Source organism: Verticillium nonalfalfae (assembly GCF_003724135.2).
Source record: "Verticillium nonalfalfae strain VnAa140/NRRL 66861 chromosome Unknown scaffold_125, whole genome shotgun sequence".
Lineage (NCBI taxonomy): Eukaryota > Fungi > Ascomycota > Sordariomycetes > Glomerellales > Plectosphaerellaceae > Verticillium > Verticillium nonalfalfae.
The window spans coordinates 1-22799 of NW_021167350.1; the positions used below are offsets into that span (position 1 = coordinate 1).

General features: G+C 56.8%; 8 protein-coding genes and 1 non-coding gene across 9 annotated transcripts; 5 read left to right on the plus strand and 4 right to left on the minus strand.

Moving 5' to 3' along the window:
- Nucleotides 1-502: 502 nt before the first annotated feature.
- D7B24_001282 (uncharacterized protein) lies at nt 503-1858 on the plus strand (the record flags this gene model as incomplete). Its single annotated transcript, XM_028635520.1, has 4 exons — nt 503-537; nt 607-710; nt 793-1554; nt 1701-1858. 4 exons carry the CDS (start codon nt 503-505, stop codon nt 1856-1858), a joined length of 1059 nt encoding a protein of 352 aa, XP_028491976.1.
- A 683-nt stretch (nt 1859-2541) lies between these two features.
- Nucleotides 2542-4787, minus strand: NCA2 (Nuclear control of ATPase protein 2; the record flags this gene model as incomplete). Its single annotated transcript, XM_028635521.1, has 3 exons — nt 2542-4543; nt 4607-4651; nt 4771-4787. The coding sequence occupies 3 exons, from the start codon at nt 4785-4787 to the stop codon at nt 2542-2544; spliced, it is 2064 nt and encodes a 687-aa protein (XP_028491977.1).
- Nucleotides 4788-6531: 1744 nt separating this feature from the next.
- Nucleotides 6532-7617, plus strand: ERG25 (C-4 sterol methyl oxidase; the record flags this gene model as incomplete). The annotated part of the gene is made up of 3 exons (XM_028635522.1): nt 6532-6542; nt 6623-6734; nt 6820-7617. 3 exons carry the CDS (start codon nt 6532-6534, stop codon nt 7615-7617), a joined length of 921 nt encoding a protein of 306 aa, XP_028491978.1.
- Nucleotides 7618-8075: 458 nt separating this feature from the next.
- Nucleotides 8076-8709, minus strand: D7B24_001285 (uncharacterized protein; the record flags this gene model as incomplete). The annotated part of the gene is made up of 2 exons (XM_028635523.1): nt 8076-8294; nt 8407-8709. 2 exons carry the CDS (start codon nt 8707-8709, stop codon nt 8076-8078), a joined length of 522 nt encoding a protein of 173 aa, XP_028491979.1.
- Nucleotides 8710-9277: 568 nt separating this feature from the next.
- Nucleotides 9278-9349, plus strand: D7B24_001286. The gene has a single exon. It is a non-coding gene; the product is annotated as a tRNA-Gly (tRNA).
- A 4642-nt stretch (nt 9350-13991) lies between these two features.
- Nucleotides 13992-16037, plus strand: D7B24_001287 (uncharacterized protein; the record flags this gene model as incomplete). The annotated part of the gene is made up of 3 exons (XM_028635524.1): nt 13992-14124; nt 14849-15327; nt 15402-16037. 3 exons carry the CDS (start codon nt 13992-13994, stop codon nt 16035-16037), a joined length of 1248 nt encoding a protein of 415 aa, XP_028491980.1.
- A 1304-nt stretch (nt 16038-17341) lies between these two features.
- On the minus strand, nt 17342-19749 carry ARP5 (Actin- protein 5; the record flags this gene model as incomplete). Its single annotated transcript, XM_028635525.1, has 3 exons — nt 17342-17377; nt 17456-19185; nt 19242-19749. 3 exons carry the CDS (start codon nt 19747-19749, stop codon nt 17342-17344), a joined length of 2274 nt encoding a protein of 757 aa, XP_028491981.1.
- Nucleotides 19750-20866: 1117 nt separating this feature from the next.
- DAD4 (DASH complex subunit dad4) lies at nt 20867-21303 on the minus strand (the record flags this gene model as incomplete). The annotated part of the gene is made up of 5 exons (XM_028635526.1): nt 20867-20895; nt 20945-21029; nt 21089-21133; nt 21189-21245; nt 21301-21303. 5 exons carry the CDS (start codon nt 21301-21303, stop codon nt 20867-20869), a joined length of 219 nt encoding a protein of 72 aa, XP_028491982.1.
- Nucleotides 21304-21560: 257 nt separating this feature from the next.
- Nucleotides 21561-22157, plus strand: INO80C (INO80 complex subunit C; the record flags this gene model as incomplete). The annotated part of the gene is made up of 1 exon (XM_028635527.1): nt 21561-22157. One exon carries the CDS (start codon nt 21561-21563, stop codon nt 22155-22157), a length of 597 nt encoding a protein of 198 aa, XP_028491983.1.
- Between the last annotated feature and the right edge of the window lie 642 nt (nt 22158-22799).

A 22799-nucleotide genomic window follows, 5' to 3' on the forward strand; every position in this document is an offset into this window, starting at 1 on the left:
AAAGTACAATCCATGCCATCCCGTCGCATCCTCTTCATCATCATCGTGGGCCCCAAGGAGGGGCCCAGGCCTCCGGTCGTGCTACGCGGGGGTGCTAGAGCGGAATGGGAATGGCATCGCGTCCACCCCGCGCTGTTGAGCGGACCTCTGACGTTGAGCTCTGGCCTGCTTTTTGGCTCCCTGTGCTCGGTTGCTGCATGCCTGTTTTCCTTGCTGCTATTCCTCCCCCCCCCTCAGAGGCGGGCCCCTCCCAAGCTGAACCAGCTGTCGCTCTTTTGGTATAAAGTCTTCAGGATGTCCCGTGTGGAAGCTTGACAATTAGAGTTGCCGGCCTTTTTTTCTCTCTGAAGGTTTAATTGATACCTATCTCCAGCTCTTCGTGTCTCTTATCTTGCAGTGAACTGAAGAACGAGACCTCTCTCCTCACTTATCCATCCCATTCTGTCTACTCGAGCTCACGTATTTCTTCTTCCATCCTTGAATACCACACAAATCCGTCAAAATGGCAAACCTTCCCAAGCAGATGAAGGCTCTCCGGTACGCTGTCTGAACCTGTCACCCGTCCCCCCCCCCGCCCGCAATCTCCATACTGATGCCGTCGACCAGCTACGAGAAGCCCGAGGACTGGTCCATCGTCGAGGTCCCCCTCCCCGAGCTCCGCCCCAATGACATCCTCATCAAGGTCCGCGCCTGCGGTGTCTGCGGCACTGGTGCGTTCCTCCCCTTTCGCCATAGCTTAAAGAGATGGGAAAGACCAAGGGATGGGGCAACATGACTGACACTCATCGACAGACCTGCACATCCACGAGGGCGAGTTCATCGCCAAGTTCCCCCTGATTCCCGGCCACGAGACGGTCGGCGTCGTCGCCGCCGTCGGCCCCGAGGTCAAGGGCTTCCAGATTGGCGACCGCGTCGCGGCCGACAACAGCGAGCTCTGCAACGAGTGCTTCTACTGCCGCCGCGGCGAGCTCCTCCTCTGCGAAAAGTTTGAGGCCCACGGCGTCACCATGAACGGCGGCTTCGCCGAGTACTGCGCGTACCCGGCGGGCAAGGTGTTCAAGTTCAGCAACCTCACCGACGTCGACGCGACGCTGCTCGAGCCGGCCTCCTGCGCCTGCCACGGCCTCGACAAGATCCGCCCCCGCCTGGGTTCGAGCGTGCTCATGTTCGGCGCCGGCCCCACGGGCCTCATGCTCGCCCAGCTGCTCCGCCACAACGGCGGCTGCAGCGTCACCATTGCCGCGCCCCAGGGCCTCAAGATGGACCTCGCCAAGAGCCTCGACGCCGCCGACCACTACATTGAGCTCTCGCGCTCCGAGCCCGAGGTCCAGTTCGCCCAGCTCAAGAAGGACAACCCCTACGGCTTCGACGTCGTCGTCGAGGCCACCGGCTCCACCAAGATTCTCGAGGACGCCATCCACTACGTCCGCCGCGGCGGCAAGCTCGTCGTCTACGGCGTCTACGCCGAGGCCGCCCGCGTCTCCTGGCCGCCGTCCAAGATTTTCGGCGACGAGATTACCATTCTCGGCTCCTTCTCCGAGACCTACATGTTCCGTACGTTTTTCTCCTCCATTTCCCCTTTCTCTTTTGCGCCGTCCTCTTCTTCCTCTCGATGCCCCTCCTCTTCCTCCTCCTCCTCCTCCTCCTCCCCTTCTTCTCCCTGACCACATCCAATGCAACACGTCACTGACCGCTCTCAGCCGCCACCATCGACTACCTCGACAGCGGCAAGGTCCGCACCGCCGGCATCGTCAACAAGACGTTCCGCCTCGAGCAGTTCGGCGAGGCCCTCGAGAGCATCCGCAACAAGAGCGCCATCAAGGCCGCCATTGTCTTTGACGACGCCACCGGCGTGTAAAGCGTTCACCTCATACTCTTCCTCCACTTCTCTTCTCTTCTCTTCTCTTCTCTCTCCTCCGTAGTGGTCGGGCTGTTGTACTTGTGTGTGTGTGTGTGATCGTGTGACGGAGAAGAGCAAATTGGGGCAAGGGTAAACATGGAAGAGGCAGCGGAAAATGGGGTACCAAAGAAAAAAGGTCGCATGGCGTTGAGTTGTTGTGTTGCGAGAGGGCTTCTTGGCTCGGTGTACAAGTCTTGGAGTCGGTGGCTGTGGAGTTTAGAGGTTGGGTTGGCTTGGGCATACCTGAGGGCGTGGTGTTGTGGGTGTTGATGTCGACCCGGATGTTGTTGACTTGAGGCTGAGGCCATTCGGTGCATTGGCGGGCGTGGGCGCGAGCGACGGAGCGAGCGATGGCGAAACAGGCGAGAGGCGTAACGTGCGTGCGTGTGTGCTTGGACGACTGAAGTCGGCTGTTGTAGAGTGATGATGGGATGGATGATGAAGTTTTTTATTGGAATATACAGAGTGGTTGCTGCAACTGCGCAATTGGCCTCCCTCTTCGGTCCAGTGTCGTCATGGACTCAATGGCTTCTCTACGATGTCTCCAACGGGGTACCTTTCACTCATATCATCCTCCAGCTCCCATCGGCTGCGTCTCAGACCGGCACATGCTCACGCTGACGGTCCGGCCTCATCGTCCGCTACGACAGCCACTTGGCATACGCCCACTTGATCCTGTCCAAGGCGCGCACCTGGATCTGGAACCCTCGCAGATTCGAGAGGTCCTCCAGGTCCTCAAGGAACTCCTTCTCCACATCCCGAGGCAGAATTTTGTGCATCAGTGTCCGCAGCACGTGCACTTCGCACAGCAGCAATCCGTGGTCACGGTACGTGAGGACGTTATCCGCCGTCGGCGTGGCCTCCGAGAAGATGCGGTCGATATTCCTCAGTACACGCACGCTCTTGCCCGCCTTCTTGCTGTGGCGGGCGCCCTTCCGTCCACCGAGGACACCGCGAAGGTACTGGAGTGCGCCGATAGAAACGAGAATACCCGGTGTCAGACCGACAAAACCAAAGACGAGTTCCTGGGACTTGAGAAGGGCGTCAATGCCGGAAATGGCGACCTCGAGGTCAACCTTTGTCTTTTGCACTTGGATAAGGAGGGAACGGATGAGGTCGCCGCGCACGGCGCCCTTGAGTGGACTGCGCAGATCCTGCTCGTAGGCGCGGAGGACGGGTGTCACGTCGCCCTCGTTCACCTTGGCACGGATGGCGGCAATGTCGGTTTCGGTGAGGGCCGAGGTTGGGCCCGAGGCGGCACCACTGGCGCTGGCAAAGTGGGGGTTGTCTGTGGCAAAGTCGACAACCATACGCTGGAGACTTTCACGGTCGGCCTTGAGACTGTCACGGCTCATGATGGCGATCTCGCTCGTCTCATCATGGCGAATGGTGCGGACGACCTTGCGAGTGGGCTCGATGATCCAGTTGGCCCAGAAGTCGCGGACCGTGGCAGCAGCATCCTGAGCCCATGCGATGAGCTCGGCTTGCCTGTTGACTAGGATGCGGAGAACAGTGGTGGAGGAGAGCGCAGCAACAGTTGCGGGGAGCCAGTAGCGAACGAGGACAGAGGGGCGGCCATGTTCTGTCACAAGGCGCGCCAGCTGGTCGTTGTGAACAGGCAGAGTGGTTTCGAGAAGCTGGAATAGGCGGCGGGTGACGACAGCCGCCTGGTCAGAGGCGTTGTCGTGGTCGACCGTCTGGAACAGTTCGGGGTCGTCCTGCACACCGGTGAAGACTCCATTTTCGTAATCCACGAGGCTGTAGCGAAGCTTGAGGACGTCTTGGAGGACCTGTTCCATAAGCGCCACGCTGCGGCAGGTAACGCCCTTCCAATCAAGATGGCTGTTGATTTCGACATCACTGTTGGCATCGTCCTGGTCGATGCCAAACGCCAAGGCTTCGTCAACAAGTATGCCGAGACCGGTCGAAGTCATTTCTCTCAACTTCTTGAGAGTTGCGATTTTCTTGCGTGCCTCGCGGCGTGCCTGCGAAATGGGCGACAGGACCTTTCCTTGCAGACCGACCATGGACCGATCGCGAACAGTGGTGCGAACGATGTCGTAGAACTGAACCCAGGGACCCTTGATGCCCTCCCAGGTCGAGTTGGCCATCTCGGTGGGTGAAGAACTAAGCGGCTTCATGCGGTGCTTGTTCTCCTGATAGAGTGCCCATAGGCGAATAGGTGACGTCTGGACGGTGTAGATGCTGCTGTAGACGTACGAGTTGAGGACCTCTTCCCAGTACCAGATTTCGTTGTTCAGTGGGATGATCTGATCCAAAAGCGTCGCCTGGATGAGGCCGCAGGTCTGCACGGTTGCTTTGCTGATGATGAGCCACTCAATGTTGGACATGTGCCTCCTCTCGGACTCGTCATACTGCTCAAAGGCTTCCGACTGGATTTCCGGGTCGGCGATTCCGGATTGCTCAAGAAGAAACCTGATTCTTGATGAAGATAGCTGAGGGTGTGATGAGGATGTGGATGAGAGAGCCTTGACAACCTCAAGGAGGTTAACCGCTCGAGGTCTTGACAGGGCGTCTATGGCGGCATGGGCAAAGACGGAACCGTCCTCTGAGGCCTCGAGGACTTCTGACAGACTGCTTCGCTCTGATTCGTCGTGATCATCACGGTCATGGTCATGCGCGCTGGAGGCTCGGTCTTGATATGTGGACGTTGATGAACGTCTGGGGCGTTGTGGCCGATCAAACCCCAAGGAGATGCGGTCCAAATCAGCGTCAAGACGTCGCACGCGGCTGTTCACACGGACAACTCAGGTCAATCAACATGGCCCCAGAACATTTCATGCAGATGGGTGTGGGCAACAGGAGAGGGGTGGTAGTGAGTGGTTGTGTGAAGGAAGGGTGGGACTGACTCGGCAAAGATTGACATGATGGCGACCAGGAGCCGAGCAGCCTGGAGGTGTGTCAAAGAGTCTGATTAGTGAAGCATACTACGCCCAGGCCTGAATGACGTTGGAATATTGCGTGCCGAGCCGGAGGTTTGACGGAATGATGGCTGTCACGTGGGACGATGCCTCCACGAGGCTGAACAGTTGAAAAAGGGTTGGGATGATGGAGGTTTGCAAACACGGAGAATGTGAGCTTCAGCAGGTGCAGTGGACGAAACAGAAAGCGAGCTGAGCTATCAGTTCTGGCCCTGGTGGGTTACGACGGGGCAACGTCATGAGCCTCCATCGTCATTGGTGTGTCGGTCGTTGTGGTGGTGACCGCAAGCGGGTGCTGACTAACGCTGCCTTATCTAAGGTACCTAGGTACGCACTTTGTTAACCATGAACTGCGTCTTTCGGGTCCTGCAGCATCTGGCTATCCACTTAGCCTCAGGCCACTCAATCTAGGTTCAAGTTGTGTACTTCAATCAGCATGTGGGTGTGCGTGGAGGAATGAGAAGCCCTTGTGAATATATGCAGTCCACCTCCCAGGACTCGCTGTATTTTGCCTGCCTACCATTGGCTGGTGACTGGTGCTCACCGTCAAATCGCCTGATTCAGCCCTGTGCCGGCTCAGGTACCATGTACTATCTATGTACAGACACCGAACGGGGTCTGTCCAATCCCTTGCCTATCCCTAGGTGCCCAATATCAGGCGAGGGAAATCAAATCGACGGACAGGGCTTTGGCCAAAGAAGGAGCAAAATCGTAGCATCGGCAACGAATCATCCCGCTCACAGTCTCCATTCAGTCCCCATTCTGGACACCGAAAAAAGAGCTGCACCACGCCATGTCGATGAAAGGGTCAGTCGGCATCAACAAATAGTGGCGAGGCAATGACACGACATCTCAAAGAGGCCGGGGGTCTTCTGGATCCCCTAGAAGGCCAGAAGGGGAACAGCCAGTGGCAGCGGTGGCAGGTGGGCTGATCCTTTCCATTCGGCAATCTTGCGCTGGCATGGTGGGTGGTGTGGTCCCGGGCATGGACTTCCCGTCTTGCGTGTGCGTGCGGTGCTTGTGTGTGTGTTGTGTGTGTGTGTTGTGTGCCTGCGCTTGTCAAAAACGAATACGAATTGGGGTGGGTGGTCAGCCACACCAGATCCGCCACATGCAAAACAATCAGGTCCCAGATGGCTCTCATTTGGCATGTGTTTTGGGCCCTTTTGACCCCCCTTCGTGCCTGTCACACAGCACACAAGACCGCGCTTCAGCCACAGGAGCTCCACCGACCAGACACACCAGGGTCCCACTGATGGGCAGAGACCGCATCGGATTCCAGCGGCTCGGAAGACGGAAGGTCCATCTGGACCGTGGGCTCATGATCAGGTCGTCTCGTCATTGGCCCAATTTACTGCCCCATCGACCCAACAGGCCAGCAGGGGGGGGGGGCCCAGATGAATGGGCAAAGGGGGCGATACCCATCTGCGGCAAGCGAAATTGATAAAACCTCAACAAGCCCGAGACCCTTTATCGTTCAGACCGGACGTTCCTTTATCATAGACTTTTCCTCGTCTTGCCATCGCCCATCGCCCATCTTCGACTCGACTCGACTCGACATCCCACTTCGCGATCATCGAGGACTGGAGGCGCATTCTTTTCCCCTAGCACCTCAGCACCGCGGATTTCTCCCCTTTCGCTTTCTTCTTACACAATCTCTTGCCGAGTCGAGAGTGGGCATCTACCAAGATGGATTTCGCGTACGTTGAGCCCCCTCGATCGCGCCCCCTATTCTTCGCCAAGTCGCCACTCCTTGCTAATGCGCGCTCTCTCACAACAGCAATTCGACCGTCGTCATGGCTGGTCTGAACCAGACCACCGATTACTTTGGTGTCTACGATGAGGTCTCCAAGTACAATGTCCAGCTCAACACCGCCGAGCGCCTCTGGGCCGTATGTTGCCCCTCCCTCACGCCGTCGGCTGCGCGCGACGCGCCCATAATGTCGAACGATGATCACAGACTAACACAACGGCCAGGCCTGGTACATCTGGATGCAGAACGACATTCTCGCCACCGGCATCATGAGCTTCGTCATGCACGAGGCCGTCTACTTCGGCCGCTGCATCCCCTGGATCCTCCTCGACTTCATTCCCTATTTCCACAAGTACAAGATTCAGGAGGAGAAGATGCCCACCCTCAAGGAGCAGTGGCAGTGCACCTACGTCGTCCTCCTGTCCCACTTCACCGTCGAGCTTCCCCAGATCTGGCTGTTCCACCCTCTCGCTACCTACTGCGGCATGGAGTTTGGCGTCCCCTTCCCGCCCGCCTGGAAGATGGCCATGCAGATCGCCGTCTTCTTCGTCATGGAGGACTCGTGGCACTACTGGATGCACCGCGCCCTGCACTACGGTCCCCTCTACAAGGCCATCCACAAGGTCCACCACTACTACTCCGCCCCCTTCGGTCTCGCCGCTGAGTACGCCTCCCCGATTGAGGTCATGATCCTCGGCATGGGCATTGTCGGCTCCCCCATCATCTGGGTCTTCATCACCGGCGACCTCCACCTCCTGACCATGTACGTCTGGATCATCCTGCGCCTGTTCCAGGCCATCGACGCCCACAGCGGCTACGACTTCCCCTGGTCCCTGCGTCACTTCCTCCCCTTCTGGGCCGGCGCCGATCACCATGACATGCACCACGAGAAGTTCATCGGCAACTATGCCTCCAGCTTCCGCTGGTGGGACTTCTGCCTCGACACCGAGGCCAGCCCCGAGGCCATGAAGCGCCGCCGCGAGAGGAAGGTCAAGGCCATGAAGGCTTCGAAGCAGCAGTAAACTGCTCCATTTTTCTGCCCTTTTGCTGTCCATCTGGGCAGCCAGAGGCGACAGACAAAATGGGCTTGGATCCAAGGGAAATTGGGAGGGGGTTCAAAAGAGCCTTTCCTTTCCCAAATGAACGCCGCAAGGCAGTGATGACAGCATCTTGCCATGCGTACTTGTTAGAAAACTCATCGGGACGGCGTTTTTCATGTTTTCCCAGAGGTCGGGGCACGGTCTGAGGGGTTGTGAAAAGGGCGAAGGGGCAGTGGGCGAGTCTTTTCTTTTTTTTCGCCAGGTTCTTTCCGTGTTGTACATACAGTAGGGGGCTGCCCATCATTTACATATGGTGATTAATTACACTATTAATACAACGATCAAACACGCTCCTTTTTTTTCGTTCATGAGACCTGAATATGCCTCTCCTGGCGGCGCCCGAGGTCTAGATGAGCGCCCAAATGGCGGAGGTTGTCGAATTATTTCTTCGGCACACAGCAGTCGCCTCCCGCCGTAACGGCCGCGTCAGCCAGCCCGCCCAGAGCGCAGGCCTGCGTCTCCTTCGCGGCGGAGGCGTCCTCGACAACCTCGCCAAAGTCCCTGGCCAACTCGTCGCAGAGCGTCGCGAGCGTGACGTCCTTTGCCGAGAGGCCCTTTGGCTCGTGCGTCGTCCAGCGGATAAAGGTCGTGTTGTACACCTGAGGCTGTCAGTGGCTACTCTCATCTGTCCAAGGGGGATACATCGTCTCCCCCCCATTGCATGCCAGCTCGTAAGAACGAGCGGGCCCGTCTGGCGCGGGCAGGACGCACGTTGGACCACTCGGGGTGGTGGTTCGTGAGCTTGCACTGCAAGCTCACGGCCGTCATAAAGTCCCACGTCTTGGCGAACGTCTTGAAGCGAAAGGTGCGCTCGAGGGCCGCGCCCTCGTTGGTGAGGGACCAGCGGCCCGGCGCGAGGAGGGGCGTGAGTCTGGGCGTGAGGGCCGACGGGTCGGCGCCCTGTGAGAAGGTCGGCGTTTGGGCCGACATGGCTGCAGGTGCTGTTGTGAATGCGCGGATGGCGTTGCGTGGCACGAGGCTGAGGTGAGGTCTTGTGGCGCGCAGGAGGAACATGGTGGGCTGTGTGTTTCATGGGAGGAGGAGAGGTTGCGATGAGATGAGATGGTCGTGTGGTGGGTGGAATACTTGGTGATTGGGTCGGCGGGGACGGGGGTGCACGGGCTCCCGCTGTCTTCACATGGGAACGTGGTATTTCATCGTTCGTGTTGTCTGGTCACGGCTGCTTGTGTTTACGAGATCAAGGGCGTTCTCGGTAGTAGGAATAGGAGACAAATGTTATGTTGGCTGGCGTAAACCACGATCTCGGCATGGTCAAGTAAAGCCTTCCGTTGCAACGCCACAAGGCTGTCGTTTTACTTGACCTTGCCAATCAGACTGCATTCGCCGACAACCTTCCACGACCAACTGCTCCCATCGCGACGAAGTGTTCAATCTCTGCTAGATGCTGTCTCGCTTCGATCCCTCGCAGCTAGCTACATGAACTCAAATGCTCGCTTGACTTGCATCATGAGACCTGCATTACAAGAAGGTTCAGACTCCGCAGTGCAGTGAGTTCCGAAGCAAAGTTCGCGCATGCCCCGTCGTGATGGATCCCTCCATGCATGGCCGCCCTCATCGAACCGCGTCAATGGTGTAATGGTTAGCATTATTGCCTTCCAAGCAATAGATTCCGGTTCAATTCCGGGTTGTCGCATATTTTTTCCTCGGTTGAGGGACGCAAGTAGACCGATTTTGCCGGCGGGGTGTGTTATCGTCAGTGGTTTCATTGTTGTTATCATGACGAATGGTCAGTATCAGCTTGCTCTACGCTGAGGAATACGCCTCAGGCCTCAGGTGTCCGATAAAGAGAAGAATTAATCCAGCGAAGTACACCGTGACTTCCCGTACGACATAGTTTCCCCCAATTCTTTGTTTTAAATAGGATGATAGCAGATGGCCGAAGTCGTCACATGGCGGACGTTTCGTCACGCAGTATCTGACATCCGGCGAAACTATCCGCTATCAACACCAGCAAGTTTGACTACGTAAAATACTCGAATATACAGAGTAACAGGTCACATGGAATTGCCCAGCGGCTGATGATTGAGTAACAAACAGAGCTGGCTGAGCTTGTGTCGTGAAAGGTCGGCACGTGACACATGACACGCTCAGGTTCCTCACAGGGCTGGCATCAGCCTCGATTACCATTTCTGTAACACCCACGAGGGAAATCATCCATGTTCTGTTCTGGCTAACCAGAGCCTAGCCATGATACTGGGTGGACACTTGACGTTGGAGCTGCTTGCATCCATGTCCACGGCCCTCATCGATCTCCACGGGCTACATGTAACCACCCTTCCCTCGTGTAATTGGTTGACCGCATCTAAACCCCTCTGGGCCTATGGGAGGGGGGGGGGGGTCATTGGTAAGCTTGCATGGACTTAGCACTGACGCGGGCAACTGCAGTGGCAGGTGCCCAAGGACTTGAAGCCATGGTCTCGAACAGGAATATCTAGTCTGTCGGCAATATACTTATAGTATACTTTAAGCTCTAATAGGAGTAATAGTAATAGTAGTAATAATAATAATAATAGTAGTAATAGTAATAGGAGGCAACGTGATACCCTGTATGAAAAAAGGCGCGATCATCAAATGCTTCAAAAATTCTGGGTCGGCGACTTTGAAGCAGTCAACGTGGTGTCCTGACCTCGAGGCGGGTTCTTGTATTGTATCTTCGTTCAAAAAAGCCTGGGCAATAAAGTTCCGATTCTGGTCAATCAGTAGTGCAACATGATTCATCCACTCATGTCGCGTCGATATGACTCGGAGTCGGAGTTTCGGAGTATTGAGGTTCGGCATTGACTGCAGGTTGGAGGCTAAGATATGGGGATCCACCACGCTGACTGGAGTGCCATTTGTCCCCCCGTGCAGGCCGACTATGCGCACCCCTTTCTCTTTGTCACCCTTTGAGGTGGCGCAGTGCTTTCTTTGGCGAAGGTTTTGGGATACAGACGCTGCTGGTGGAGGGCGTGTGCGCGAACAGGCGCTCTTGATTGCTTTCAAGGACGATGCACCTGTCGTTCGTAGGCAATTGAGTCAGCAGTCGCCATCGTGATGGGTCCTCTGGTCGCTTCATGTCCATGTAGTACCTCAATGGCACCTACCCACGTAGCTCGTGACAGGTGTTACCCCCCCTTGCGTTAGGCAAGACCCTGTGCCTGATATTTCTGTACAAGATCTTGGTGAGACGGTGAGCCAATCGGCAGGGCGCATCGCTATGGTGGTGTGGTGGAATGTATCCGAGAAAGCCAAGCTCAGTATAGCAACATTAAGAAGCTAACACGCCAAGAGCACATACGGAAAAGTCAAGTCAGACATGGAACAGAGGTACCTGATGGCTGCTTCATTGTACAGTAAGACTTGAGGCCATCTACTGACGCGTGTCCATTAATGGATGGGGGCTGAGATCAGTTTGCGCCATCTAGGCAACGACCATCTGAAGAGTGGGTCCGCGTGTGTCTACTGGTCTTAAAAGAGCTTCACCTCGTGTCCCTCCTTCCTCTCTGCTTCTCTTCAGTGCTACGCGGGATATCAACTGGTAACTTCTGTTCTTTTCTACGATGACCAATGATGAACACTTGGCATGGAGAGCTCCAATGGACAGAACTTCCGCTTCAAGCCCCAAAATGATGCACGCAAGTACTCTGAGGTCATATTCGGTAGCCACTCATGAAAAGACGGGTGCCTGGGTTTTCTGGGCAGCATTCGCGTTGAAAGTAGCACAGGGCATCTGATTCTAGTAAACAAAGCCGATCTTCGTAATCCTTGTTCTGGCTGAGCATGCAGAAAGCAACTGGCTCATTAATTACATCTTCTAACATTGACGTATGGGTCTAGCAAGTGCAGAGCATATTCATGACAGTCAGGAGCGCTGGGCGGCCGTCGTACATCTAGCTATTTATCCAGCAATGCATCGACCCTTAGCGACTCTCAGGCTCTGTGTACGGGCAAATACTTCGCGTGATTTTCGTTCAAAACAGTCTTGTCAAGAGCAGGCAAGTGGCCTTCGCACTTTCTAGATCTGTGAGTTGTGTATATCGCAGTGCGTCGGAAAGAGCCATCAACATAGCCCCTCATGGCGATATGTTGTCTCCCATCTGCCGTCTCTCGTGTCTTCATCTCTCTCTCTCTTTCAAACCATCACATCTTTCTCCTGACATTGAAACATCGCTGCTCTTCGACTTTTCAATTCTGATCCTTCAAACAACATCTCCTGTCCTCCAGGTTCTCACCTTCGACTCTATCCTATTCGTTCCCTCATCGCCTGGCCCATCTCTTGGCACCGCAGCTTCTCCCTTAGGACGACTCCTTCGAATATCGACTTCTAGACTTCCCCTCCCACGCCCAATTTCTGTTCCGAACTCATGCTTCGGCACGGTGACGTAGCCTCTTGTCTGGCTGTCAATCCTCCACAAGATCTTTTATGTCGACCGACGTCGCTGTCTCCGGCATGTTGAGATATCGCTCATCCACACCAGTCTGCCGTCTCACCGACCTGAGTTACGCTGTCAGCCTCAAATCAAAATCGCGGCCAAGACCAGTCTCGAGCACTTACAGCACACTAGCACCCCTCTCTGTTAGTCTTCGTCCACTGGGGTACTCGGCTCGGGCGGCAGTCCTCAATTCGAACCTTGTTCGCCTACGAACGCTGGTTTTAGCAATGGAGCAACAATGATGTTGTACATTCCTCATTGGACAACGAAACAACCCTCACCGCATACACAGGGTCTAGTGTATGTTGTCCATGCTGCTTCACCTAAAGCTCTTCGTAATCTCTTCAGTTGATCAACGAGGCTGATGTCAACGTCATGTTAGCTTTGCCAATGGCCGCCAGCCCAATGATCTTCAACGAAACAGAAAGGCGCCGGAGCTCAGACTGAAAGTTGATCGTACAGCCCTATCATTTTGTTGCAGATGAGAGCGACACGGGATATGTTGTTGTGAGAAGCACGTTTTATTAGGAGCTGTGTTATGTCCATCGGCGATGGCCAACAGCTTCAGGCATAGGGCGGGCGGGGCGACGGTGGCAGATCAAACTCTCGATGGTGGCGATCTGATGGTCCGCTTTCGAGACAGGGACGAAGGGACGTCGCTTGGGGAATTGAAATACTGGTGGATGGGTGACTTGGAACTCGGCTTTGGTAAGAATACGGCGCGGCTCAGCTTCTTGGCCAATTTCTTGAATGCTTATGATGATTCGAGGCTCTTGCAGTTGTTGCGACGTGCATATCATAGTCAGCCCCACGAGATGACGCTGGGTGATGTTGGATTGCAGTTTCAATGCTGGCCTTGTGATGGGTATACTACGCTGTAAAGCTTACCGCAACCTTGGCTGGCTTAGAGATACCCCGGCATGCTTATGTATGATCAGACACCGTCCCGAATGCATTCCCGTTAGGATATCCCACCTACCTACGGGGAGTGACCTCAGCTGTACAAACCAAGCCACAGAATTTTCGCTCCGCGCAGCTCAGTCTCGGCTCAGGCTATTTTGCGGACAAGATCCCATGATTGAGGCATCTCATTGGCTCTACCTTGGGCCTACTGCTGACAAATGCAGCGCATCACTCCCACAACTCGAAGCCACCTGAGGGACGACTGACGGATCTTGACCAGCAGAGACGTCAACGTAGCCCAGGAAATGTGGATTGCTTGCTGTCGGGAACGTCTGTCGATTCGATAGTTCCACCAGGCAGACGCTGAAGATGAAGCTCGATTCATGTCACTGGGTACCTACCTAGGTAGGTAAGGTAGTCAGGGAGTACTTTGTTGGTGTCGGCATGACACGATTCGCTTGTAGATGGCCAATGCGATGGCCTGGGCGTCTGACAAAGACGAAGACGCCATGCCATCTAATGCGCAGGCCAGCCACCCTTTACATTCCTGGGCTTTTCCTCCATGCGACACAGAGCACCAGAGCAGCAGCAGAGGCGGCAGCAGCAGCAGCAGCAGCAGCAGCAGCAGCGCCATTGCCATTACCTAAAACCGGAACCGAGGAACTGCCGGATCGGTATCAGTCACCAGGCACGCCCATTGGTCGGGTGGCACGCCTCATCAAAAACCCGCAACGCACTAGCTCTGTTCTGCGCCAGAAGGGACAGCCGTCGGGCGTTCTGACGGGTCCATCGCCATCGCGTCTTTTTTTGTCTTTATAATCAACACCCCTCGACCTGCTGTAGTCATCAACCCTCCGACCCCATCCGTCACAGTCATCAATCGTCGCTTTCCCTCTCCGTCTCTCTCTTCGTGCTTGCTGACTCAGAGTGTTCTTCGTCTCTGGAACGCGCGCGCCGACCATGCAGCAGCCATCGCAGCAGCCATCATCGCCGCCGCCGCCGCCGCAGCAGCTGCAGCAGCAGCCGCCGCAGAGCGCATCGCCTGCGGAATCATCCAGCAACAACACCAACCCGTCTGCTCATCATCAAGGAGGTACGTGAACGGAACCCATTTCTTTCCATCCATTCATCCATCCATACCATCATGATCAAACACCATCGGTCCTGTCTGCCCTTCTATTTTGTAATTTTACGATCGTTTGCCATGTCATCTGCTATTGCCATCGGAACGCGCAATCCCTCTTTCCCCACAAGAGCCGTCGCTCTCTGGTCGCGCTTTCGCGTTGCCTGGGGCCGCTGACAGCGCTGCACCCACGGCCCTGCTTCCCCCCCCCCAATCTTCATCACCCTTCAAGGCAGGCAGCAAGCAGAGCCCAGACCCCCGAACCCAAAACCTCTCTCCTCCTGTACGACCACAGCATCGACTCTGGCTGTTGGTCTGCCCCCTCTTCTGCAGCAGTTCTCTGCAGCAGTTCTCTGCAGCAGTCCTCTGCAGAACATGGCGCGATGTCGCCGAATCTCCCATGCGGCAAGATGACTAGTACATCCACCGTCGACGGCGCGTCGACCCCCGGAAGCCCGGCCGCCATCCTCTGTCCCCCTCCTCCCCTCTTGCCCTGATGGTGGCCCTGCACACCCATCTCCCATTACACCCCCCCTACTGTTCCTCCCCACCCCCCAAGCTGCGAACGACGCGAACAACCTTGGACCTGTCTGCTCCTCTTACTTAAGCCATCATCATCCATCCACTCTTTTGTCACATCGACTCTCTCCTTGTGTTCCCCCCCCCACCTTGCTGACACATTCGCTCCTTGCAGACGGCCAGTTTCGACACCAACTCGAGATCTTGAGCACGCTCGGCGCATCGAACCCCACCAACGGCGCCGGCGCGCAACCTCGCGGTCCCCAGCAGCCTCCCAACGGCCAGCCGACTCACGGTTATGCCAACGGCGCGTCTTCGCCTGCACCAGACGGACTGCCCGCCAGCAATAACAACAACAGCAACAGCAACAACGACCCGGAAGCCCATATTCACCCAGACCTCAGGGCCCGAACCAACTTTGCACCACCCGCTACCAACATGATGGCCTCCGCTATGCCCCCTCCTGCCGTCTCACCCGGCGCACCGCCCGCCGGCCCCTCCATTGCGCCGCCTCCCATGCAGCAAATCCAACCTCATCCCGCCCCTGATGTCGGCGGCGATCCAATGTCCATCGACGACGGGTCAGCCGATGGCCGCAAGGCGAAGCGCGAACTCTCCCAGTCCAAGCGCGCCGCCCAGAACAGGGCCGCTCAGGTACGTCGTGTCGCCATGCCTGCGCGCGTCGCATTGGGCCCCTAGTGCACGCCACATGCTAACACCCTGCACAGCGAGCTTTCCGCCAACGAAAAGAGGGCTACATCAAGAAGCTCGAGCAGCAGGTTCGTGACTTTATGGAGATGGAGTCCCAGTATAAGCAGCTCCAGTCAGAGAGCTATGCGCTCCGCGAATACGTCATCCACCTACAGTCGCGCATGCTTGATACCCAAGGCGAATACCCCCAGCCCCCGCCCAACGTCAACCTCAACCAGCCCCCACCGCCTCACCTCGCACAGGGTCCCCCGGCGCATCAGCTCCAAGGCACCGACGCTATTCCCGGCTCGCAGCCGCCCCACGCCGTCCCTGAGCAGCAGCAGCAGCAGCAGCAGCAACAGCAGCAGCAGCATCAGCAGCATCAGCAACAGCAGCCGCCGCAGCAGCAGCCAGAGCCTGTCCAGCAGCAGCCGCTCCCAGCCGCCACCGCGCCACCGCCCCCGCCAACGAACGACTCGGCTGTCGGCACACCCCTCGAGGCCGTTGCGCAAGCCGTCGCCGGTCTCGCAGCGCAGGAACAGATGGCCGAACGCCAAAACTACCCAGGCGGCAAGGACTATCGCCCGGACGCGGACGTTGAGATCAAGGCGGACATGGAGACCGACCCGCAGCTGCGCGATGACAGCATGCAAGCCCCGACCGCCTCGATGTAGGAGTATCCAGATCCGGACTTGGGGTAGATGACCATGTGGTCTTGTGTCACTTGCCATGTTTTTTTTGCGCGTGTTTTTCATACTGTTCTGGCGTTGCGTTGAGGGGCGACCGATCATGTGCTCTCCCCCCCCCACCCCTGTCTATTTGCTAAACTGAATTGGAGAACGGCGTTCCTATTGCTGGGGGGGTTCAGATGGGGCTCGAGTCTTCGATGAGTGCGGATGCGCTTGCGTCTACGGGCCTTGCTTTTTCGAAAACTGTCGAGGCAGGAGAAGATGTATGGGCGGGTGGGCTTTGCGCAAGGCATACCCAGTGTTTGATAGTCAGCGCTGCTCTTCCAAGACGGCCAGTTCGCCATGTCACCAAATTTCTTTCCTTGTGCCTTGCCGCCGTTGTGAATGCATATTTTGCCTCGATCTTCGTGCTCTGCAGACGATGGCGCGTTGGGAGATCACCACTGTCACAAAGCTGGAGGCAGCGCATTGATTTACTGTATCGGGACTTTGTTTCAAAATGACTGAAAATACAGTCCAGGCGTACAAGGAGAGCGAGAGCACGTGGATCTGAAGCTGCGCGACCCCTCACCATGCTCGCGATATCGGAAGCACTGAGCAAGAAACCTCGGAAGGCGAGTGATCGCTGACGAGGCGCTGCACTTTCTGCTTCGTGGACTCCTCGTCTGGAGCCCGTCTGGAGCCCCCTCATTCCCGGATTTTGAGTAACTGTCTCGTAGCCAAGGTCTAGAGAGACAGACGTCTGAGCGTCCATGACGAATCTGGGAGTGTCTTCGCTGCTTGTCACAGAGGCATCGAGGTGGACGCGTCATCTGCTGGCTTCATGTTCTGACGAGTGCGATCTCGCAAAGGCCCGTCCCAAAACCGTCTCCTTCATGGTCTTACACAATGGCATTTGGACTAGTGTCAATGGTCCTTCAGTCTTGTTCTTCGGTCTGGGAATTGGTGCATCTCACAGCCAGGTATGTGTCCCGAGCGAACCTTGTCAAGAATAGGGCCTGTCTCCGGGTAGCCTGGAGGCAAGTCATGGAGGAGGACCGAAGCTCCGCTTGTTGCCGGTGCTGAAATGATGGCATCAAGACATCCCTCATGACAATGGAAAGGACGACTCGTGAGCAGCTCTAGAACTCCCCAAGTCCCCACACGCGAATCACTGCAGACAAACCACCATGGGGACAAGATTCTTCGAATCAAATTCAAGTTGCTCTTTTGGGGCCCAAAAAAAAAAGAAAACAAATACTGTCAACACCCCTCCCTTTTACGTCCCGCCCAGCCCGAAAACGCCATACTCATACAGGGGGACAGTTGTTCCCCAAATCATGCTCCTACATACACATGGTCAGTATTGTTCACATTGTCAACGAAGATGGAAGCAGGAAAAAAAAAAAAAAAAAAAGTCTCACCTTGAGGTACTCGTGCCCCTTTTCCTCGTACTCGGCCTTTGTCACGGCCGCCGCCTTCCACGCGTCGCCGCCGCTCCACTCGGCGGCCCCCCTCCACGCATCGAGCAGCGGATCTGCCGCGCGACGCGTGCGCAGCGGCGAGCCCGCCGGCAGCAGTGCCGCGAGCCCGTCGCGCAGGCGCTGGTCAAAGTTCTTGAAGAGCGTGTTGCCGCCCGTCAGGAAGACGTCTTTCAGAAAGGCGTCGCTGCCGCCGACCTGGTCGACGAGGCGGTGGGTCAGGATGTCGCCCGTGATCTCGACGAGGCCGGCCTGGTCGACGCCGGCGATGGAGGGCCGGAAGACGACCTCGGGCACGCGGATGCGCTCGACGTTGAGGTGGATCTGGTTCGCCTCGGCCTGGGACGCCGTGTCGAAAGGGCGCGGCCCGCGGGCAAAGGCGTGGAGCATCGACTTGGACCAGTCGAGCTGGGCCTCGTGCGTGTGCTCGTAGGTAAAATCTGGGTCGTAGCGGAGGAGGTCGTGCTCGTAGGACTTGAGGTTGGACTGCAAATCTTCCTCCTCCTGCTCGTCGTCGCTGTTGTCGCCGACGGCGATGGTGCGGTAGACGCCCCAGTCGTCATCGTCGGCACCGAACGTGTCGTCGTTTCCGCCACGGCGTCGCTTGCGCGTGGGCTCGTCGGCGGCAAGGTTGGCAATGGTCTTCATGCGCGACTGCGAGGCGAGGGATTTACGGTTGCCGAGGTCCTGCTTGAGACGATCACGCTCCTTCATCTTGAGCAGCGCGTCGGCGCGTTTCTGGCGGCGTTCGTCGAGCCAGCCCTCCAGATCGTTCTCCCGGCGCTCCTCATCTAGGCGTTTCGCCTCGGCAATGCGGGCCTTTTCCGCCTCCTTCTCGGCTTTCGCGCGCGCGCGCGCGTCGTGGTTGGACTTGAGGAGGCGCTGCTGTCGCTTAGCTTTGATGCTGGCGTCGTCGAGCTGGTCGTCGGGAACGTCGAGGAGGTCAAAGTTGGGCGGCGCCTGCTGCTCCTCCTCCTCCTCGCCGCCGACATCTTTGGTGCGGGCCTTGCGCACGGCCTTGTCGAGGACAGCGATCGTCTTTTCGAGGGCCGCCTCGTCCTTGAGCTCATCGGCGTCGAGCAGGCGGCGAACATCCTTCTTATTGGTGAGGGCCTCGAGACGGGATTGGAGCTTCTTGTAGTACTCGAGCTCCTCCTCTTTGCGCATGAGCTTCTCAAGACGCATCTTGGCAGCCTGCTGCTGCAAGCGGCGACCGCTCTCCTTCTTGCGCTCGGCAATCTTGGCAAGCTCCTCCTCCGTCTTCTCGACGATGATCTCCTCGGTATAGGGGTACTGGATGACGACATCGCGGTCCTCGAGGCCAGTCCAGTCAAGGTAGCCAGACAGTTCGTTATCGTAGTCGGCAGAGAGATAGCAGTGATCGCGCACCATGCGCTCGGCCTGCGAGGGGCTCAGCTTGCCGACAAAGGCGGGATACTTGAGCCTGAGGAGCTTGAGGAGGTACTCGGCCGAGTGCCAGCCGCCCCAGTTCAGGCGGGTGGCTTGGGCGAGCATGGCCTTCTGGTTGTAGACGGGGATGACATGGGTCGAGGTATGGGACGAGGAGACGACGAGGCCGGTGGTGCCCTTGTTGTGGCGATAGGAGAAGAGCGAGTCAATGCCGTAGGCGACTGAGGGGGCGCCGTAGCATTCGAAGAGCGTCTCGTTCATGGCTGTCTGCGTTAGCTTGCCGTGCATTGCAGTAGTTTGGAAAACGGGAAATGCTCACTCTTGCGAACGTAGGAAAAGTTGGCGACAGCCTCGGTCATGACGATGGGCATGTCAATGTTGCCCTCGGCGCTGTTCATGCCGAGTTTGAGGAAGATGTAGTCGAGCACATGCTCCATAGCGTCCCAGTTTGTGACGATGCCAGTGCCCTGCTCGAAAGCATTTCGAACGTGACTCCTCGAGTTGGCGTCGGCGTAGCAGTCGTTGCCGGCAAAGGAATACGTCTTGCCAGCTTTGCGGTCGCGGTACTTGGACATGATGGGAGGGATGCTCATGCGCGGCTTGTCCTCGAAGGACCAGCCGGCGCGGACAGCATTGGAGCCGTTATCGATGACAATGGCGGAGGTGCCCGGAGGCCGAGAGAGAGCCTTCTCACGGCCGTCGTGCTGGATGGCCATGGGCTTGTCGAAGCGAGCCTCCCTCATGGGGAAGATCTTGGCTGGGGGGTATTCCCTGGGCGGGGGCAGTTTGGAGGCGGGAATGCCATCATCAGTCGCAGAGGGCGCCATGGCGCGCTGGCGGGTTGGGGAGGGCGTTCGGATGCAGCAAGGGAAGCTGTCGTGTGCTCGATGGAAAGCCGGCGAGGATGAAAGGCGTGCAGAGAAAGCGCAGGATCGTCTAAGGTGTCGACACTGTCATGCTGTGGAGTGACAGGTAGAGAGGTTGCGTCAACAGACGTTATCGGGTGGATGGAGGCTGACAAGGCTTTCGTTGAGTTGGCATGGGTGATGGGAGAAGATCCGTGGGCCAATTGGCGACGCAAGGGTGGTTGCGCTTTGCTCTTCGTTTCTGTATGACCAGGCGGAATACGGTTTGTCGTCTGGCGATGCGTCGCGGTCGAGCTCCCGCGTCGTCAGTCCTCTTGGACTAGGTGCCTGCCACAGTAGGTACTGGGTACCTAGGTACCTGCCACAGTGAGGTCCCGGCAGGGTCGAAGGCCCTTGACCCACGCCCAACCCGACAGACCCGCTCCCACTAATGCACCCCCTTGGAATCCACATGCTGAACCTCCTCCTGACCTCGTCTTCACATCACTAGACGTTCTGTGTGAGAAGTCACGCCAGACTAGAACGCAGCTCTTCTTCTGCATCGGTGTAGCATGGGTTGCTTAAGCTCAAAGTCCACAGCAACCGCTCCTACCACAGAAACCTCTGGAACGACAGGATATCAAACAGCGCCGCCTGCCGTGGGTCTACTCAAACGGCCTACAAGGCCCATTCTCGAAAGAACACCCGCAGGCCGCGCCTTTGTTCCAGCGCGCCGCTCTGTGGGCAGATGCAATTGAATTGATTCGCGCACCTCGCTCGGCAGTGGTTGATCTAGTTGATCAGGTTGGCGTAGCTGGAGCCAGCCTGGCACGCCAGCGCGGCAACGTGAGAACAACTAGGGACGCAGGCAAAACAACAATGGCACCAATCGCAGCAACCTTCGGTGAATGTATATCTTGGTTTCAGTATCTCATGAAGCTTGCACAGCGCTTCGGTGTTTCATTATACAGGTAGGATGGTTTGTGACCATAACCCCGGGACATACGCAATCGCAATCTTACGTATTTGTAGTTGGTTGGCACTTAGCTGCCCTTTCCAAAGACAAATGCTTCGCTCAACACACATGTTCGCGAGTATCTCAAGAGGGAGGCTTGAGATTGTCCGTCGCTGGTAGATCGGTCAGAAACACTGCCGATATCTTGGCGGAGAACCTTACCCTCAAGATGGAAAAGAACATTGGACTGGTAGTTCTTGAACATCTGGGCCACCAGCTCGACATTCATGTTTTGAATATTGATGTCCTAGGAGCGCCGTATTAGTAGTGGCGGGGCACTCGATGCTGCAGTACCGCCATGAATACCTGTAGAGACTTGTTCATGACGACAATGGCCTCGTTCAGTTTCTCCTATTCATGCTGTCAATCACCCCGCAGGTAACCAGGCGGGGCAGTAGGCACTCACAACATTGCCGATGATGCGCGACAGCAGCAGGTTCTGCTGATGCTCATGTGGGCTCTCCTAAAATAACGTCAGGGACTCCATTTGAGGGTCGCGCGCAACTAAAGGCACTTACCATCTTCGTATGATGTTGATGGCCTGGTATTTGTTGTGTCACGACCAAGAGCGACCGTTGTTATGGGGGGTCTATCACAGGTCACGAAAACAGAAGGCGGTCATCGGCGGCAAAATAAGCTAGTACGAGCTTCGTGCCAGTCGTCAGTGCTGGCTCTCGCTCCCTCGTCGCCGAACACTGACCTCCATCTGCAACTCGACCCCGTTGGCGCGCATCCTCAGGCTTTATCTCTTGCAAACAAACTCGTAATTATCGACACGATGGCTGCGCCTACAGAAGCTCAGATTGCTCATCAGCAACTCCTGGATGACCTCGACATCCACGCAATTCACAAGTCCTTCCGATCTCCGTCCTGGCGCCCCAACCACCGCCGCAACAAGAATATCAAGACCATCTCCACCGATCTATCCCGTAAGGAGGCCTCATCATCCGCCATCGCCACCCCTCAAGACGACTCTCCCGCCGCGACGCCTCTTCCCGGCGGCCTCTCCCCCAGCGGTGCCTCAACGCCCGCCGACGCAGCGAACGCCCAGCCGAACCTCGCCCAGGCATCACGCAGCTTGTCGAAGCTCGTGCTCGAAAAGACGCTGAAGCAGCAGCAAGGCGGCGGCACAGGTGGCGCGACGGGCCCGGCGAGCGCAGCACCCAGCGCGACGTACACGAACATCGAGAGCGCGCCGTCCCTGGCCCACACGAAGCGGTACTGCGACATCACGGGGCTGCCCGCGCCGTATATTGACCCCAAGACGAGGCTGCGGTACCACGACATGGAGGTCTTTGCGCTCATCCGAGGTCTGCCGCAGGGTGTCGCGGAGCAGTATCTCGAGGCGAGAGGCGCCCATACGGTGTTGAAGTAGACGGCGCATGCGATCTTGTTTGGTATGGGGTAACGGATGGAGGGCATTCAGCATGGCGTTCACGGCAGTCCTTAGATGTACGGGCGAGGTCAAGGCACAATACAAAGCATCACACGCGCTTGATATGTTTTACCAACAAAGTCAAACCCCAGCTACGCACACGCGGCCTTTCGGCCGTGGGTTGTTAACTGACGCTCCGGCTTAATCGTGATACAGTTTTGCTCTTTGCCTGTGATGTGACAGATGCCCGAGAACGTATGGAGAACGCGCTCGGATACCATGGCCTTGTGCCATGGTCGCCCCGGCAGTGGATGGGAAAGCAAGATTGCGCTTGTTCCCAGGATGACAGAAGGTAATACTGGTCGGGTAAGTTTTGAGGGGCAGCCTTGAAGCGGCTGCTGTTCATGGAGACCAGGGCCTCAATGCGATCCTCAGTCATAAGAGGACTCGTTTTCATCGGCTTTGCAGGTTGAGTCCATCGCTGGCTCCAAGTCGCTGTAAGGCTAAGACTGGAGTGTTGCCGGAGGAAACTCTTCTAGTAAACCAATGCTGCCTGCCTGGAATGTGAGTTGTCGTGTTACGTTTTTGAGTTAAGACGGGAGGTAAGAAACAGGCCACAGCGGGAACACGATTTTCGCTCGT